The following is a 20,869-nucleotide window of genomic DNA, read 5'->3' as shown; positions in this document are numbered from 1 at the left end:
ATTAGATAATAAGAAACTGTATTTGATCCTGAACGGGCTTGGCACTCCTTCCGACCATCACATTTCTGGAAATGCAGAATCGCAGGTTAATTATGCAAAGGGCAGACCTAGCTTTGGGTAGTTGATTGTTTGTAAGCCTGTCCCCGGGCTTTAGTTACTCATGATATTCGGGAAGACATGCAGACCTGCAGCTGGGCCCACACAGTGAGGGGTGCCTGGGGAATCCTGCCAGCTTGACATGCATACAAAGTAGGTGAGCTTACCAGCCCCTGCATATGTTCCTCATTCTCCCCTGCATTTGTGGCTGGCACCATTTCCAATCACATTGGCCACTCCAAGAACTGCCAAGGTTACGAAGCAGGGGCAAACAACAGCCCCACCATACGTGAGGACTGACAGGTCTCCTGTGTAAGGCATGCTCTTGCCAACAGACCAGCATTCACCCACATTCAGAAAACAGACTTGGCTAGGATGCACTACAGGACTTTTCAACTCACAGTCTGCCTCTCATTAAAGAAAAAAAGCACCCCATATTTCAGACACAAAGAGGTATGTACAGATTCACACACAAGCAGTAGATGGCATTATAGCTTACAACAGAAAAGCTGGAACAACTCAGATTTCTCAATAGAGTGCAAAATCAGTTCTGATATAGTCAACAACAAAACTGCATGAGGCCATTAAAAAGGGTAGGTTAGATCCATAGGTAGGGGATTTTAAAATGTCCTTGGGTTTTATGTTGAAAAAGGAGGAAAGTTCCAGAACAATATGTACAGATTCTATTTTCATTTACACCTAGTCATATATGTGTGTGTGTGTGTGTGTGTGTGTGTATATGTAAAGCATATGGGTAGTGTATTATATTGTATTCACATAGAAAATATTCTGGAAAAACATACACACAACTGTTCAGTGTAATTCTCTTTTCAGGGGGAGAAAGAGGAAAGGATGAAAGTAAGTATGAATGAGACCAAGTTTCACTTTAAAATTTATATGAACTAACATTTTGTTTTAAAAAAAAAATCAGTCATTAGTTAGGGAGTCTGGGATCAATATGTAACACACTGCTGTATTAAAAGGGATAGCCAACAAGGACCGACTGTATAGCGCAGGGAACTCAGCTCAATGCTATGTGGCAGTCTGGGTGGAGGGGACTTTGGGGGAGAATGGATACATGTATGTATATGTGTGTGTATATATATATATATATGTAAGGCTGAGTCCTTTTGCTGTCCACCTGAAACGATCACAACATTGTTAATTATCTATGCTACAATATAAAATAAATCTTTTTTTAATTCTCAAAAAAATGTTATGAATTGAAACGTAATTGACCCACAAATATGTGTATTTACAACTGGTGAAATGAACATAAATATTTTCATTTTTAAAGAAACAACAAACAGCTTCATACATTTATAAGAACGGCCAAATTTCTTTATGACAAACCACCTGAGCTCTCTGACATCAGTTCTATAATCAGATCAATTCACGCCCCTCCCAGCCGGCTTAACTTGCCCAAAGCTTCCCACTGCTCTTATCATCAAAATTCCTCCCAAGGGCCCCAAAGTCCTGTCCACCTCCTGGGTTCATCTCTCCTCCCACCTCCCACTAACTGGGTCCAGTCACAAGAACCTTTTTTTCTGACCTACAAACACACCAAGCTGGTTCCCACATTCAGGCCTCTGTTTGCAGCAATCACTCTGCCCAGAGATGTTTCTCTTCCAGGCCCTTTGCTGCCGTCCGAAATACAGTTCTGGGACCCTCCTTGACCCCCAACTTCAGAGAAGCCCTTCACACGTTCTCTGTCACAATACCTGGCTGATTTTTTTCATAGCTCTTACTTCTCTATACAATTACGTTACTCTCTGTCGCCTCCTTTTAGGTCCATTAGAGCGGAAGCGTGTTTGCCTGTTTCTTGGTTTTTCTCAAAAAGTACCTGGCCCCTGGTGTGCACTCAACAAATCACTGCTGAGTCAATGAGTACATATCAGAGTCAGGTGTTAGAAAATACGTCTCCTGATCAGGAAAACTGGACTTTTTCGAAACAAAGTTTGGAGTGCAGTATGTGTACTCAGTCGTGTCCAGCTCTTTGCAACCCCGCTGACTGTGGCCCACCAGGCTCCTCTGTCCATGGAATTTTCCAGGTGAGAATACTGGAGTGGGTTGCCATTTCCTCCTCCAGGAGATGTTCCCAACCCAGGGATCAAATACCCGTCTCTCGAGTCTCCTACACCGGCAGGTAGGTTCTTGACCACTACGCCACCTGGGAAGCCCAAAGTTTAGTTCCTCACATATGAGGTGAACAAATAAATAACTTAGTTCAGCTCCTCACAGTTGACAGAACACATATCCGACCAGAAACCAGATGTCTAGATCATCACCCAAAAACGCAAATGAGCTACAGAACTCAAAAGAGGGATGAGGCTTAGAGTCACTCATACTTCACAGAAGTCTCTTTATTCATGAATCCTTCCTACACATGCAGAAGTCAGGAAGGAGCCCCTCCAGGACCACCTTTCCTGAACTGTCAACCCCAGCAGCCAAAGGAGCCCTGAGGAAGAGCAGATACACAGCCAAATTGGTCTTAGCTGGAGCAAACAAAATGTTTACTCCACAGAAGGATAAAAGAGGGTATTGCAATATGCAAATATGTCATTTGTCAAATTTCCATCCATTCTTAGACAGGACTTGTCAACAGAGCCTCTGTACCACTACTATTTTTGAAGGGAATGTAATTTTAGACTCTGGTATATAACTTTACATCCTGGAAGAACTGCACCTTGGACAGTCTGGTTTTCCCATCATCTTGGCCTCACTCACCTTGGGACAGGATGAGGATTTGAACTTTGATCTAAAAGTAGGTAAAGTCAGGCTTGTTTTTAGGGGGTGAATATTCATTGGAAGGACTGATGCTGAAGCTGAGGCTCCAATACTTTGGCCACCTGGTGCGAAGAGCCAACTCACTGGAAAAGACCCTGATGCTGGGACAGATTGAGGGCAGGAGGAGAAGGGGATGACAGAGGATGAGATGGCTGGATGGCATCACCGACTAAATGGACATGAGTTTGAACAAACTCTAGGAGACAGTGAAGGACAGGTAAGCCTGGTGTGCTACAGTCCATGGGGTTGCAAAGAGTCAGACATGACTGAGCGACTGAACAACATCATCATCTTAAGTGTTCTTACTACAATAAAATAAAGATTGTTTTAAAGAATTTAAATTTATTAGTTTGATTGTATTTAAGGATACATATAAAATGTTATGTATTTACTTATATATTATGTATACATGTATGTATATGTACATACACATGTATACATAGACAAGATGTAACACTTTGACTCTTCAGAACACCCCTTCTTTTCATATTTTACTGGATACCCCCAAGGCAGGTATAAAGATTAATCTTTACCTAATAAATGAGGAAATAAAAGCAAAAGGGAGTTACATTCTGTGTAGCAGAAACAGACCTGAAACATGGTTTTGGGGCCTCTTAAATTTGAAAGGTGACTTCTTTCTGAGCTGCTGGGAAAAATAAAGGAGATCCATTCAGCAACCCTTTCCAACTCACTGGGAAGCCCTGAGACATCCCTGTGGGTGCTGATGAAGATTTGGGGTTGTTTCCAGCTGTTCTCTCCTGACTCCCGCTTACTTCAGGACCCAAGTCATTCCTGCCATCAGCACACAAGGAATCCACGGGGCTTCTCAGCCGAGCAAAATCTACAGGGAGCCATCCCAAAATGAAGGCAGCACCAGGTTTTGGAGTCCAGCAGGGCTTAGCGCAGATCATCAGCATACATCCCAGCTCTCCAACGCCGGGCAAGCGTTCCCTGACAGGCTATGAAAGTCACAGCTGTATGTTTAGGGTCTATAGGCACTCAAAACACAGAATTAAAAAAGGAGAATGGGAAGTTCTCCATTGCTACCAGATGGTGACACTATTGACATAACTGAAGAAAAATCTCATAAAACAGAAATGGGTTGGTCAACTAAGGAAACACAAAGAAAAATTAATCATGAAGACAAATATGGTAAATTCCTCCAAAGTGTGCTTTTCAAAGGAGACAGACTCTCAGCCAGTAGCCTGGTCTCAAAGGTGGTTCCTTTTAGTCCTGAATAGTATCTCTGCTGGTGGCACAGTTGGTAAAAAACCAATGCATGAAATGAAAGAAAACTTGGGTTCAATCCCTGGGTCAGGAAGATTCCCTGCAGGAGAAAATGACCCCCTCACTCCAGTATTCTTGCCTGGAAAATCCACTGAACAGAGGATCCTGGCAAGCAGGCTATACAGTCCACAGGGTCACAGGGTCGGACACAACTGAGCATGTACTACAAAATATGTCGATACCGGGGTCTCAGAGCTCTACCCACTAAACACTGATCCATCTAACCCCTGCTTGTTCCGATGCCTGGGATTTCTACACTGGTCTACCTATAGGAACAAAGATGAAAAAAACCACATGGATACCCAGACAAGGTCTTATGATGGAGACATTTTGCATCCACCGATAAACTGGCACCTTATTTTTACAGTCAGTTCTACAAGCTTGATTAAGCTGAGTTCCCTGTCCTTGTGCCATTAAAACCAAACCTCAGCCTGGAAGGCCAAAAGCCAGACTCTGCAGAGCCGGAAGGAGGCCAGAGGACATCATCAGTGGGATAGAGGACCTCTCAGAGGAAGGCTTCTCTGGACACAAGCCACCTGACTAGCAGGAGTAATGCAACTTCTAAAGGGTCTGTGGGAATCAAGACCAAGACTAAAACAAAGAAGAAAACGGTGATTTTTCCAAAGCATGTGAACTCTCAAATATAAATCAAAACCACAAAGATATTACTCACACCCACTAGTATGGCGAGAATCAAAAAGACAGATAATAACAAGTGCTGGCAAGGATATGGAGGAATTAGAACTCTCATAATTGCTGGCAGGAATGTAAAACGGTACAGCAATTCTGGAGAACAGTTTGACAATTCCTCAAATGTCACCATATAACACAGCAATTCCACTCCTAGGTATAAACCCCCTTAAAATGAAAACATGTCTCCATGCAAACATCTGCACAGAAATGTTCACAGCAGCATTATTCATAAAAGCCAAAATGTAAAACAACACATATGTCCATCAATGGAGGGAGGGATAAATTAACTGTGGCACATCCATACAGTGGAATATTTTACAGCAACGAAAAGGAAACACTGATACCCACTATGGTATGGAGATGTGGAAAATACTATGCTAAATGACAGACTAATTAAGGGATGAAAACATGCTAAGTAAAGAACCACACAGGGTATGATTCCACTTACTTGAGAGGCCCTGGATGGGCAACCACAGGGGCAGACAGGAGATCACAGTTGCCAAGGACTGGGAGGGGGGAAAGGGGATTAGGAGAGGTTGGAGTGGTAAAAGTTAAAAAGAATGAGGCTTCTTTGGGTGGTGGTAAAAATGTTCTAAAATTCATTATATTGATAGATGTGCAGAACTGCAAATATAGTAAAAGCCATTGACATGTACACTTCCAGTGCATAAACATGTATGCTGCTGCTGCTGCTGCTAAGTCGCTTCAGTCGTGTCTGACTCTGTGCGACCCCATAGACGGCAGCCCGCCAGGCTCCCCTGTCCCTGGGATTCTCCAGGCAAGAACACTGGAGTGGATTGCCATTTCCTTCTCCAATGCATGAAAGTGAAAAGTGAGAAGTCGCTCAGTCGTGTCCGACTCTTAGCGACCCCATGGACTGCAGCCTACCAGGCTCCTCCATCCACGGGATTTACCAGGCAAGAGTACTGGAATGGGGTGCCATTGCATTCTCCTGACATGTATGCTGTGTGAACTATATTTTAATAAGGCTATTTTAAATATTTTTACTGAAGTATAGTTGCTGCGCAATAATAGATAAGTTACAGGTGTATAATATAGTGAATCACAATTTTTAAAGGTTGAGCTCCATTTATAGTTACTATAAAATATTGGCTATCTTCCCTGTGTTGTACAATATATCCTTGTATTTTTTCTTTTCATATATATAATTTGTTTTATTGAAGTACAGCTGATTTCCAGTGTTGTGTTAATTTCTGCTACACAGCAAAGTGATTCAGTTATATAAATATATACCCTTTTCCATATTCTTTTTCATTATGGCTTATTACAGGATACTCAATACAGTTCCCTGTGCTAATACAGTCGGTCCTTGTTGTCTACTTTGTAGCTTACTTTATACCTAATGGTTTGTACCTCTTCCTCCCCACTCCTTTATTGCCCCCTTCTCTCTCTCCACTGGTAATCACTAGTTTGTTCTCTAGATCTCCAAGTCTGCTTCAATAAAGCCATTAAAAAAAAAACAAACCTATCTCTATTTTGCCTAGAGAGCCTACTGTTAAAAATAACCCTATTTATCCAATACCTACTGTATGTAACAAGCAATACTATGACCAGAAACTTGACCTATATTATCTTACTGGCTCTTCATAACCATTTTATGAGGTGGGTAGAAACTATTCTCAATAAACAAAAACCCAAAAAACTGAAGTATCCCTTTAGCTGCTTTCTATTTAGTGATATGAAGAAGCCAAATCATATAGACATGTTTGTAAAACCTGTGCTAATTAAAAGCTTAAAAGGGTATGTCTATTTAGAGAAAGGAGACAGGGAGAAAAAAGTTACCAGAATTACAATCAAGGCAATTTCACTGACTGACTCCCCCCACCCCCAACCCACAAAGGAAGGCTACATGAACTGTGCTGGGTGCTGGGCAGTATCATAGCTAAAAGCACCCTGTGACATTGACGGTGAGAACAACAGCACCCATAGGATAATCATGGCAGGGAAAACCAACAGAGAGGAGAGCTTTATTCTTTGTTCCCACACTGGCTTGCCTTTTATACTCCCCCAGAGGAAAAATAGAGAGCTTGACAGGATTAAAAACTAACGCATGTACCTTGGAAAATATTTTTCAGAAAAATCAGAAAGCATACAGAAGAAAGTCACCACCAGCTATCACCAACATCAACATTTTAGTGTTAACTAGTCATTAGTGGCAAGTACTACACAAAATTTAATTTTACATGTTCAACAGCTAACACACAGAACAAGCTCTAGAGACTGAAGGGAGAAGAAATACACATAAAAATTCTGACCCTGAACCTTCAAAGAAAACTGTGAAGGAACCAAGCCCTCAGAGTTTTCCTCTGAAAATAGGACTCCTCAGAGGAAGGAAAGTATGTACCAACGTCTCCTGCCAGCAGAGAGACAGGCCTCGTTCTCAAAGGCCTCAAACCTTCCCGCTTCAAAGAGGGCTCCTGAACTAAGCCCATTCACCTCCAAGAACAGGCAGTGGCTTAGGCTACCGCAGCCCAGAGTGGAAGATAAAGGGGTGACAGACAACGAGACTTTCAGGCCCAAATTTCCAAAGGTGACCACCTGAGGGTGAGACTAAACAGCAGGCACCCACCCCGCAGCAGGCGCCAGAGAAGAGGCCACAGCTGCGGACCAACACGGGCTCCTACTCCTCGATGGCAAAGCCCTCAGCCCACGGTGCAGAAAGCCCTGCTCAGCGGCCAGCTGAGCCTGAAAACAGCAACCGAAGCTGCAAAGAGCATGGCAGCTAAGGCGAATGATCCTCATTTGCAAGGCTTTTCAGATACCAAGGGCTACAGTGCCTGTCATGGCCGTCCTTTGCCAGGTGACCCAGGACATGACCACCTGCTCCTGGGAGAGCCACTCCAGTCCTTAGCCTTTCCCAAGGTGGCCTGGGCAGTTTATCCTTGTCTGGCCAACTGCCAACCATCTCACCGCCACACACAGAACCAAAGCCCAGGACGGCACTTCACGTTGCCTAATTTTATAGTTCTTAATTCCACTTTACCTCTCCCTCCATTTATTTTAGGTTGCAGTTAATTGCTAGCAAGGGTCATTTCTGGGGGTGGAAGGGATTTTTTTTTTAAGTGGTATAACTAAGACACACAAATGTTCATTTGGAGAGGCAGGGTTGCATAATGGAGACATGCAAATGTCCAGGCAAGCAAGACCTAGGTTCAAACCCCAGGTGCATCCATTTACCAGCCATGAGCCTTCAGAAGCAATATTCACCATTTCTATTGTGTTAAATAATATCTGTACCTAATGCACATCCTGGCATACCTGGCACAGAGCAGGTGCTCAGGGAATATTTATTATCCTCTTAATAAAGGCTATGAAAACTTTACATAAGATGAAGCAGTTCCACTGGGTGATCTTATTTGCAAAGCAGAAATAGAGACACAGAGAACAGATGTATGAACACCAAGGGGGAAAGGCAGGGGTGAGAGGAACTGGCAAACTGCAACTGACACATACACACTATTGATACTATGTATAAAACAGATAACAAATGAGATATATGTTCCATCTATCTGTAAAATAGTTAACAAACTTCTAGCACAGAGAACTCTACTTAATGCACTGTGGTGACTGAGTGGGAAGGAAGTCCAAAAGGGAGGGGATGCATGTAAGTGTACGGCCGACTCATTTTGCTATACAGTAGAAACTAACACAACACTGCAAAGCAACTATACTCCAATAAAAATTAATTTAAAGAAAGATGCAGGGGTTCCATAGCTCAATTTTTTATTTCACAGCTCTTTAACCAGCACCTACTAAATGCCAGGCATTGTTCTAGGAGATAAAAAGAACAAGACAGTTAAGGAACACCCTTGTTGTTGTGAGTATAAAATCTTGCGAGGGTGATGGACAATAAACAAATTTACTAATACATCTATTAAATATATCATAGGTAATTAGATTTATGAAAGAAAAAAATATGGCACAGCAAAAGAAAGAAAAATAATTATGAGTGATGGTGGCCAGAGCAAGAAGGAAGTTGTACTTCCTCAGTCACCAAAGTTCTAGCAACCAGAGTCTGGGCAATGTCCCAAAACGGAAATAAAAGACTTTTAATCCTATTTGAAATTCTGGCAACCCATTTTCCAAAAGAAATACAAATGCCAAAAACACATACGCGAATATGCTCAGCTAGACTGGTAACTAACATTTTTTTAAATGTACTTTAGCATAGAGAATACAATTTTCCACCTGGACAGAGGGCTATGATCAAAAAGAATGAGAACACAGTGCTGGCAAAAGTGAGTAAACACACATCCTCACCCCTGCCAGTGGGAGTGTAAATCAGTATGACCTTTTTGGAGCATAGTTTAACACCAGGTATCACAATTGTAAGTTAGCATATTATTTGACCCAGATGCCTAGTAATTTATCCTTAAGAAATAAGAGGACAAGCATAAAAATAAAAATGTGTAAGGACAGTTATTTCAGGTTGTTTCTAACCCCAAGACTTTGAAAACAACCCATGTCTTCAGTAGAAAATTGCTTAAACAAATTATGTTAAATCCATACATAGAATACTGCATAGCTATAAAAAAAATAACATATCTCTGTCCTAAGATGAAAAGATGTTCAAAACATGGTGGTAGCAGAGAGAACCCAGTTTTCAAAGGGGTAAATATAGATCATCTCAATATGGGGGAAAAAAAGGATGTATATGTAACCATGCACGTGAGTGCTTTAGTGCACACACATGCCAAACACACACACACACCATCAAAATGTTAGCTCCAGGGGGTCCTATAGCTAGTAAGTTTTATTGTATTTGTGCCACTGGAAATTACCTCAACCTTTTACAATGATCATGTATTGCTTTGTCCTGTTTCAGACTTTGGGGGAGGTGGGGGTGTGGAGTGTATGGGATGAAATCAGGAATAATCTTTTATCACTTCACTACACGGCTACCCCATAGCTCAAGGCTGACAGCAACTTTCTACATATGCCAAACCATGTATTTGAGTTGTTCCCATTTTTCTTTGCAGAGTCTCTTATTCCACACTCTTGAAAAGGAAAACAAAACAATAGAGAAGACAATGAAAAACTATCCCAGTATGACTGGAAAAAAAAAATTCAAAACTCTCAAGATGGAACATAATGATCTGACATTTTTGAGCATATATTGACATCACATTCAATATCGTGTTTAAGCTTCATCTCAGTGACCTTTGGTAGCTATCATGGCCCTCCCCCTTTCATACAAGAGAAAACTGAAATTTCAAAAGATGCCTGTGTCACTGAAGCTCAGAGCAAAGAAGTGCAGGCCTGATAGAGAACTCTTCTCAGGGAGCATATTAGTTTCCCGTGTTGCTGTTATCGAAGCACCACAAACCGGGGGGCTTAAAACAAAAGAAACTTATTGTCTGACAGTTTTGGGTTCTTAAAGTCCTGAAATCAAGGTGTTTGCAGGCCCACACTCTCTCTGAAACCTACAGGGCAGAAGGCTTCCTTGCCTCTGCCAGCTGCTGGGTTGCTGGAAGCAACTCCCTTCTGCCTTCAGGCAAGACTAAACCCAAATTCTTTCAGGCAGATGAATAAGCTCATGTCCTGCTATTGATAGAAGGCCTTACCTTCTACATTAGCTCTCATCAGTCACAGAGGGCATCTCCGAAGTTATTTATTTTTCTAGTTCAAGGTCTGCTCTTGAGCTAAAACACACTCAAGAGCTTTGTAAAGTTAAGAGCACTAGACAAATGTGGGGGAAATGCAATTCGCCTTCCCAGAGCCCTCAGTTTATGATCAGATAGGATGCTCCCTGAGAAGGTGGGGTGGGGGGATGTGGTACTATTTTATGTTCCCGGTACAACACTCGCCTTTGCAATCCACTTAGACCAGACGCCAAAAGCAAATTACCAATCCATCCTTTCTTGACTGCATCGGTTTTCTTTTTCATTTTCTGGCACTGGCTTCAAAACCAGCAGGGATGCTGCTGAAACCAGGAATCAAAAGACTATCAAGCTATCCTGTCAACTGGCAGTTTTCAGGCCAAGCAAAATGAAAAGAGAAACAGAGTGAATACCCTGCCTCCTTGAGAATCAGCGTGTCCCAGCTTCTTCACAGGAGAAGACACACAAAAGATTCTGTCTCAGAATACTTCTCCATTCCTCTCACATTTGCCTCCTGAAATGCTGCAGAGCATAATGCCATTTGGAGGTACATTTGGCACAAGAGAATAACCTCCCAGGCTCCGTTTTTGCTTCATTGTAGCAGGATGAGAAGCCTGTAAAGGTGCACAGCCTCCCATATGCCTCCACCTCTCCATCTCAGGGAGCTGATGGATAAATGGCCCAAACAGACAGCTGGCACTGGGGCACCTTCAGGGGGCTGCCCACCTGTGCTGCAATCATATGCAAAATGTCACCGGCCCCCAGCGAGCATCAAGCTGTACCTTCCACGGCAAGCATCCTGATGGCCCTCCACAGCAGACGGCAGCGGGAGGCTGTGATACTTCCCGTGGACTTACACGGTACCCAGGGCTGGGCATGGCTAAGAGAGGCGTGAAATTCTCCATGTCTTCCAACCTTGCCAAGTTCCTCCTGCACTAATTTCCCCTACACCCTCTGCCTCCATCACCTCCTCCCCGCCATATCTTCCTCTCATTTCCAAATTCCCTGGACACTGATTTATTAACAACTTTGTTGGTTTTTTTTTTTAATAGATTAAAAATGATGCTGCGATGCAGGAGACCCAGGTTCAATTCCTAGGTCAGGAAGATCCCCTGGAGAAGGAAATGGCAACCCACTCCAGAATGCTTGCCTGGAGAAACCCATGGACAGCGGAGCCTGGCAGGCTACAGTCCACGGGATCGCAAGAGTCGACACAACTTAGTGACTAAAACACCACAAAAATGATCAAACTAGTTAAAGAGGCTTTGTTCAACATGGTAGCCACTAGCCACAGGTATGACTATTTAAATTAATTGACATTAAATAAAGTTTAACATCCAGATCATTCATCATTCTAGCCATATGTCTAGGGCTCGAAGGTCACATGTGCCTAGTGGCTACCATACTGGACAGTACAGAGAACATGCCCATGATCACAGAGAGTTCAATGCACAGCTCTGGTCTAAAGGATACAAAGAAAGTGTCTGCCCTCTTTTTCTGTCCCCAGTCCCCCTCCCAGAGGCGACCCTGCTGCCAGTCTCCTCTGTGTGCTCACAGAAGTTTTTTTCATATGTCCAAACAGTCTGTGTGGATGCAAATCTCATTTGTTAAAACCAAAGAGAAAAGACTTTAAGCACGATTTGGTTCCAGGCTTTCCTCACTTAGTGAACCTCAGAGATGACAATGTAAGTGTACAAAGAGCGCTGCATTCTTTTGTGTGGCCTCACAGCCCACAGTCACCAGGACAACCGTCACCACCCTACCCTACAGCCACACTCCTGGGTGCCCTCCTGGGTGGCCCTGCTTCCTTTCCTCACTAACACGTTCATCCTATTCCCAGTTTCCACCTACCCAGACTTTTCTACCTCTTTCCCTTACCCCTTGCCCTAATGAAACCTGGCTGAGACAGAGCAAGATGAATGTGTAAATATGGTATCATTCATATGTGGAATCTAATTATTTTAATGACACAAATGAATCTATTTATAAAATAGACACACAGATTTCAAAAATAAACATGGTTATCAAAGGGGAAAGGTGGGGGGGGAGGGGTAAGTAGGTTATCAGCCACCTACCTCAGCCACCCACTCCCACCCTAAATCCACACCAATAAATGAACCACTTTGCGAAATCCTGGTTCTTAGCAGCCCATTGTCAAGACAGTGCCCCACACCAACAGCCACCAACAGCAGTGGGGTTCTAACCCAGCACGACTATTCACTCACCTCGTCTGGTCCTCCCTCCCAGCCCTCAGCCAGCTGGATGTCCTGGTGTGTTCTCAGAAGCCCTCCCTTGCCCCTGCTTCTATCAGGGTCTCCTGTTGAAAACCCTGACAACATGTAAGCCAGACGGTTCGCTTTCCCCATGTACATATTCCCTGTGACAAGATGGTAACTGATTAAACTTGGAGCTTTTCAAAATAGATAACTAGTTGGTGGAATTACAAAATGGAGCAACTGCTATGGCAAAACAGTATGGAGGTTTCTTAAAACATTAAAAATAGTCCTACCATGTGCCTCACCAATCTCACTTCTGGGTATATTTCCAAAAGAATTGAAAGCAGGGTCAATGAAGAGATATTTGTACAGCCATGCTCACAGTTCATTATTTATTAAGGCTGAGGGGAAAACAACCCACATGTCTATTGGTTGATGAAAGGATACACAAAATATGGTCTATACATACAATGGAATATTACAGAGCCTTCAAAAGGAAAGAATCTCTGACACATGCTATAACAAGGATAAACCCTGAGGACATCATGCTAAGTAAAACAAGCCAGTCACAAAAGGACAAAAACCGTACGATTTCACTTATATGAGGGACCTACCTAGAGTCATCAAATTCATAGAGAGAGAAAGTAGAAGGGCGGTTACCAAGCTCTGGGGGAGGCGTAAGAGGAAGCTGTGTAACGAGTATGGAGTCTCAATTTGCGACATCTGCTCACAACACTATGAATACACCTAACACTGCTGAATCGTAAACTTTTTTTTTTTTTTGAATTGTAAACTTAAAATATTTAAGATGGTAAATATGGCATGCTTTTCCCCACAATAAAGACGTGTGACACAAAGCAAAGCTTATTGGCGCTCTGCTCTGTGGCGGTGCTGAAGGCACGCTCTCGCCCTCTGAGTATCAAACACCCATCACACCCACAGTCAGTGCACACAGTCATCAGGCAGAAGGCTGAGCAGGGTTTCTATCACTTTGCATTGGCAATTCCAAGCTCAAGATTCACTCTGAAGCTTAGAAATAAAAGAGGGAAAGTTAGAAGAGTTAACTAAGGACTGGTTGGATATGTCCTCATTTTCTCAAAACTTATTCTCCAGCAACTAACTGAAAACCAGTAGTTTTTCTAGCTATGCCCCTTATAATTCATTCATGCTCATTAATATGCAGACACCAGTTTCTCAGCTGGCAGTGATTTCATGAATTTTTAATTTACATAGGATGAGCCAGGGATTGAAATTCTAAACTAAACCAACAATACAGAGGATTCTGAGTGTTGTTTTAATTTCTAGATTAAGAATCTCCAAATGAATCCATGGGCATCATCACATGGAACAATCATCCGGGAATTATCAAAGCAAATTGGTGAGTTTCTGCCTTATGGGTATTATTAAAGACACACTTTTAAGGGTATATATTTGGGAATCGTTAAAAACAGTGAAACCAGTGACATTTCTTATCATCAATCAATGTTGGATAACATGCTGGCCACCTGGTAAATGTTCACCGAGATCCCAGCACTATAGAAAAGCCACAATAATTTGTGGCTTTGTGACTAATATGTAAGAGACTCACTTCAGCATAAAGGAAATCAGATTTAAAAAGCAAATTAGAAAACAGAAATTGAGAAACAGTGAACACAATTCCTTCTAGAATTACAAATCAAATTCTGGATTATTGATTCTAAAATAAGCAAGGCAGAGGGAAGAGCTTTCTTTTCAGAGGGCAAGGCCCAACAGAAATTTAATACATGTCCCATATGTCATTTTAAATTTCTAAAAGCCACATTAAGAATGTAAACAGAAGTAAAAATTCTAATAGTTTATTTAACCCAATATATCCCAAATATTCTTATATCAACAAGTAATCCATATTGTTTTCTAAATATTAATAAAATGTTTGTATTCTTTTTTCTTACATCTTCGGGATTTGGTGTATATCTTATTAACCTCTGTTAATAGTGTATTGGTGTGTGTATTAACCTCTCAGGAGCAGCCACATGTAAATGCTAAAACAGCCTCTAGTGGCTGCCCTATTGGTAACAGAACTATGGATCCAAAGAATGTGTTCATCTGACAGGACAGGGACTAGCTCTTGAAAGTCGAGCATATCTCTATACTTCACTCGCTAGACTGTTCTTACTGTATTCCTCAAAGACCAATCAGCAACATCCTGGGTAGAGGCATTCACTGTTCCTTTGGCTAGACAGCTGGTAATTCAACTTTGATCACTATGGAACCATCAGTATCTTTTGCAAAATCAGTTTACTACTATTGCTTCTTGATTTTTCCAACCAGTAAACTGACTCACTTTTTCAAAATTTAACTTTATCCTAAATAACATCATCTATGATGTTACAGATTTGATATTTTAATTATATTTCTTAAAAGGGCCAATTTAACACTTAAAAGCAGCTTTAGTGCTCTATCTCAAGCCAACAACTAAACTAAAATTGGCTCTCATTTGCAAGTCAGTTTTGGCATCATCTTTCCATCTGGCACAAGCAACCTCAGATATATTACTATTTCCTGAGTCCCCTGACACTCAACATTTATATGGCTGAGTGTGACACAGCATCTCCCTCAAGAGTACCTCTTGTCGAAAAAGAAAAAAAAAAAAAAAAAGAGTACCTCTTGTCTGGGCACCACCACCAGCAGCAGGGCTTTTCCTTGTTTGTATTCAGCTGTCCAAAAGCTATAGAAGTAGAGTAAAGCTCTTGCTCTAATGACAAGCCACGGTGACTCAGTCTCAGGGGAACCCCCTTAATAATGATGGCAGCTAAAGTTTACTGAACTACATGCCAGACACTGTCATAAGTTTATATATATAATATGATATTATATCATATATCATGATGATTAGTATCTCACTCACATAATTGTCAAATACCTGCTTTTTTCCAGATAAGGAAACAAAGCATAGAGCAGTTAAGACAGCTTCCCATGGTCACAAAGCTGACAAGTTGTGGAGCTGAGATTCAAAGTCAACAAATCTGACCTTGGAACCTGGGAATTACCAAGAATATAAAAAATGGAAATTGAAAAAGACATGCTTTATGGTCACAAACACAAGTACTTCAAAGACAAATAATCACCCAAGAAACGCGGAGACCGAGGAAGCAATATTTTCTAATACACAGAAGGACAGAAGACAAGTAGAATAATTTAGAACGCTTTCAAAATGTCCTCCGTAAATCACAGTGGAGAACACATCTTACTTAAAAAGGAAGGGAAAACAAGCATGAAAATTCAAAGGAACAAAAATTTTGGTAACACAAAGAGAAGGAAGATGGAAGGATGAATGTTAGATGGATTTGGAACAGGAGGGAAGGAGGCAGGGCATGACCTTTAAAAGAATGACGTGGGCACATGTCATAGGATATGGGCATTGGGCATTGACACAGGACATGTCAAAAAGTGGTTAGAGCCAACTAGTGAAGAGCCAATGCCGAGTGGACCTGAAGCCTCATTATACATACGCTCATTGTTAATACACTAACAAGCTAAATGACATACCCGCCAATGTCATGACAGTTCTGAGGCAAACCATGAAGGGCCAAAAAGTAGGTGGTGGCCCTAGTTCTAGAAATACTTGTCCCTTCTCCAAGCTAGTTGGAGTAATCCTCCTACTCATTAGTCTATGAAATTATTCAGCCCATAAAACTAACCACCCCAGGACTTCCCTGGTGGTCCAATGGCTAAGACTCCCAATGCAGGGGACCCAGGTTTGATCCCTGGTCAGGGAACTAGATTCCACATGCCACAACTAAGTTGTTTTAAAAAAAGGAAACAACTAGCCACCTCATATTTCAGGGTCTCTCACCTTCCGAGATGGCCCACACTATCATCTGTGGAGTGTGTTTCTCCCACGGCCACTCTAGCCTTTTGAGACAGACCACATTCTGTCTATGGAATGTGTATCTCTCTAAATAAATCCACTTCTTAGCTGTCACTTTGTGTCTCTTACTAAATTCTTTCTGTGCTGAGCCATAAAGAATCTGAGCTTCACTAAGTCCTGAGACTGAGTGTATGATTTCAATTAAGACAGTAGGTTCAAGTCCCAATCTGAGCTGTGCAGTTTCAGATTGACCGATGAATAGGTGAATGGATGGACAGACAAATAAGCACACAAACATTCACTCCAGGCTCAAGAGCAGAGAACAGGGAAAATTATAAGGGCACACCCCATCTCTCTGAGCATCCCAGAAGGGCCAATCATATACATGATATCACACCAGCCACTCTCAAAGGCAGTTTGGGGACCTTATTCTCATCACTGTACCAAAGCTGCAAGGTGAGCCGTGCTGACAGCCTGATTACGTGGCAAGGGTTCTACAACGTGAAAGAAGATAAAAATCCACTTACATGTACTCCCTATGGGCAGAGTGTACAGCGGCCGCATTGCTGTAACGCCATAGGACAATTGCTGATGACAGGACATCGAGGATGGCATCAAACTAGAAGGAGGAGACACAGCGTTAGTGGTTTTCCAGAGTTAATAGGTCACAACCATGAGGACACATGGCAATTGTTCTGTGACTTGGAACAGCTGAACCAGTGACCTCAGAGCAAAGAGGCTTCACATCATTACAATGCTGGCCACTCAGCATCCTCAAGGTGGAGCTCCTGGGAATTCTAAGTCAGGGCACCCAACACGCCCACGTGGTGCTAGGGTCGTGGCTCCTCCTGGTCGCTTGCTGCCAGGGGTACGGGGAGAGCCACACTCTATGTGCGCTGAGCTCTGCTCCAGGGACCCCTGACTGCCAGAATGCTGGCGATGGGGGTGGGGTGCTGATACTTATGACACATGTGAAATTGGTCTCCCCAGGGCAGGCAAGATAATTTCAGCATTTTCCTGTACATCCCAAGCAAAGGATTTGGCCCAAGGACTCTGTGTTTCTGGCTCTCAATAGGACTGTTCTACCTGGGGTCCAGGAGTGAGGGTGGGGTCACCCAGGGTGCTCCATGAAGTCTGCCAACACTGTGAAATTGGATACAAAAACCAATGCATTTGTTCGAATGAACAAGTGAATGTGTAAGAAGAGAGTGAAGAAAGGAGGGGAAGGAGAGAGGAGTGTGAGTGAGAGAGGTGGGCAGAGTAGGAGGGTGACGTGTGCGTAATTTCTGGAGAGACAGTCCACACGTTTCAAAAGATTCTGAAAAGAATCTGCCAGCCTCAAAACATTAAGTTCTCAAAACAACAGGAAAAGTGGCTTTGGGAACAGGAACACACACCATCAGGTACAGGAAGCCCTGAAGCAGGAGAGCTGTTGAAATGAGCTTTCTTTGCATGAGTCACCTCACCCCAACACACTTCTCGTCTGGAAAACTACAAGCACTAATGCTCTCTCGAAGATGTGGGGAGACTTTACCCAAGTTTTCAGTATCTGAGACCCATCTTCTCTAACTAACTCCCATCAGGAAGCAGGTTCAGAAACCAGGGTACCCCTAGTCTGGCTGAAGACTGACATTCTATTGACGGCAGCCCCATCTTAACTCACATCACCTTTGCCCACACCAGCAAATGCTTCACTTCAGTATGTGCCCATTTTCAAACCTACAACCTTAAGTGGGCTAAACCCTTTAAAAAAAAAAAATCCTCTCAAGGATTTGCAGAAAACATGGTGGCCCTGATCAGCTGTTGAGAATTATACACTGTTGTTGCAGTTTATTTCTATCAAATTATAATTATTTGTAGAAGTGACTTCCATAAAAGGTATGTTTGTCATGCTCTCTCTCTCATCTGCTAACCACCCTCTTAAACCAGAGGCCCCAGCATGAGATTTGTGGGCCCGGGAGAAACGTGCAAAACTTCATAAAAGTACATTTCAGGTTACTTACTGCAAACCCAAAAGCAGAGGCGCTGTACCTCATAACGGAGACAGCTAAAAAGAAAGAAAATAGTATTCAGAATATTTTAAGATCTTGTGAATATTTTCTCTCATTTGTGAGAGTATCCATATATTTGATATGGCCTTTTAAACATCACTGGAAAAGTTCTATGAGAATGAATTTAAAAATTAACTGTACTTGTCATTTCTGAGAATTAAAAAAAAAAAAATTCAAGAGTGATATGAAAAGATTCCAGACTTCACTTTCAAGGATCTCCCTTCCCAGTGTATCCTGAAGCACCAAAGGGCCAGCTTCTGAATGAAAACGCTCAAGTGACTGTCAATCAAATGACTGCTGAGACTCTGAGAATTTAACAACTGGGAATAGAGGGCTAGGAACCATATTAAACTTTGAAAGTGAAACTGTAACCATCTGAACTGTTCTCATAATAAGGTATTTACTGATACACACACCATTGCTAGCACAATTGGAAAAAAATCTCTTGCCCTCCAGAGCTTAAAATCCAGTGTGGACCTCAATAAAACTGTTTAGGAAAATAAGAATAAATTATCTTAAACAAGAGATGTCTACAAAAGTAGGTGCCACAATTATAATTAGGACATATTTCATCCATACTCAAAAACCAATCTACCTTTTGGGGGGCAAGTCGATTGGGTAGCACTTTTGTCTGATTCTGTGATCTGTTCTGTGCCAAAACCACGTACAGCTTCCAAGACAGTTCTCAATTTGACTTAATAAGGCAAGGTTCCAGGCAAAAGCCGTATTAAACAAGCACATGCCCACTCACTAACAAAGAATGAAAACCAACCCTGAGGGTCAGCAAGGCTGTGAAGTGGATTGTTCCAGGCACAGGTGTTACAAGCACTCACTCAAGGAATAAGGAAGGCGTGTATACAGAGCATGGAAGTCAACATCCCTTTGGACTCCCACTCAACTCAGCACCTGTCCCTTCTCTGAGAGTTGCTCTATGCTTATCCACATGGACCCCAGGCAGCCATACTGGGCTTTGTACTCCTGCCCTCAGCCACGGGGTGGGGGGGTGGGGGGGACATCCAACCCAAGGTAACCCAAACATGTTTCATTTTCTATGTATAAGGAATTCCTCTGTGTAGCAGAAACAGAATCTAAGAATTTTATTGTTATAAAGGATGTAGCTGATAAATACACTAAGAACTCATTTCTCCCAACTCTGACCAAGTTCCTGGTAGACCTAATCTAGTATGTCAATATACCTATCTTCTTTGCCTAGCAACAATTTGATGGATTTTTGAATGCTGCTGTTGTCGTTCAGTGACTAAAGTCATGTCCAACTCTTCACAACCCCAGGGACTGTAGCCCTCCAGGCTTCTCTGTCCACAGAATTTCCCAGGCAAGAATACTAGACTAGGTTGCATTTCCTTTCCCAGGGGATCTTCCCAACCAAGGGACTGAATGAGTCTCCTGCATTGGCAGGCAGATTCTTTACCACTGAGCCACCAGGAAAGCCCCTTTGAATGTTATAAGCAACCAACTACTGACTTGATTTTTATAGATAATTGGGACACGTGATTGGCAAGTGTTCTAGTAAAGTTTCCAACTAAAAATTAAACGCATAATTGAGACTGGGATTCTAGTTGGTCAATGTACCCTGTTGGAATTGAAACTTGGAAACATCAGAGCTAGGGTTGGCCATGGTTTGTTACACAGATTGAGGAGCAGAGAGACAGGCATGGGGTATAAACACAGGCTCCTCTGTCCGTGGAATTTTCTAGGCAAGAATGCTGGAGTGGGTTGCCATTCCCTCACTGTCTGAGACACCAGGGTAGATTAAACAGAGTGGGTATTTTACCTAATATGGGGTCAAGGAATTGGCAGGTTTAGATCAGGAGGCTCATGGCAACAGTTGCTATGGAACCTGGTTAATTCCAGAGATTTTTGTCCTGTGACCTTGCTATAGGTCTCCACACCTGTGACACTGACATAGGGCTCCACAAGTTACAGATTTCAAAGTTGACACCCACTTGATTTTATTGAGAAACACAAGGAACCTTGTCTCAGAGACTCTAGAATCCAGCAATGGATACAGCCACTGAAGGGGATTTCCCTGACTCCATGGCAGTCAAGGCCCATGATATCATGTACTTTCAGAACTATACTAGAAAATTCTGCTTGTGTGGCTTAAGCCTGCCCAGTGGATGAATCACTGATAGGACAAGTGAAATCTTCATGTTGTTCTACACCCCCATGCATCAAGGAAAATGGGAGCAGGAGGGCTCCAGGACCACCTAGAGTCCAGAAGAGAAGGCAGGCATTCCCATGTCCCAT

General features: G+C 42.5%; 1 protein-coding gene across 1 annotated transcript in view; it reads right to left on the bottom strand.

Moving 5' to 3' along the window:
• TMEM163 (transmembrane protein 163) overlaps positions 1-20,869 on the bottom strand; it is a 276,084-nt gene that overhangs the window by 77,804 nt on the left and 177,411 nt on the right. Inside the window, exons 3-4 of the mRNA XM_052635877.1 lie at positions 18,554-18,597; positions 17,078-17,169 (exon numbers count right to left, since the gene is read on the bottom strand). Coding sequence (XP_052491837.1) covers positions 17,078-17,169; positions 18,554-18,597 — 136 coding nt within the window. The remainder of the gene's footprint in view (positions 1-17,077; positions 17,170-18,553; positions 18,598-20,869) is intronic.

This window comes from Budorcas taxicolor, chromosome 2 (assembly GCF_023091745.1).
Source record: "Budorcas taxicolor isolate Tak-1 chromosome 2, Takin1.1, whole genome shotgun sequence".
NCBI lineage: Eukaryota > Metazoa > Chordata > Mammalia > Artiodactyla > Bovidae > Budorcas > Budorcas taxicolor.
This window is presented reverse-complemented; position numbering and strand designations above follow the sequence as displayed.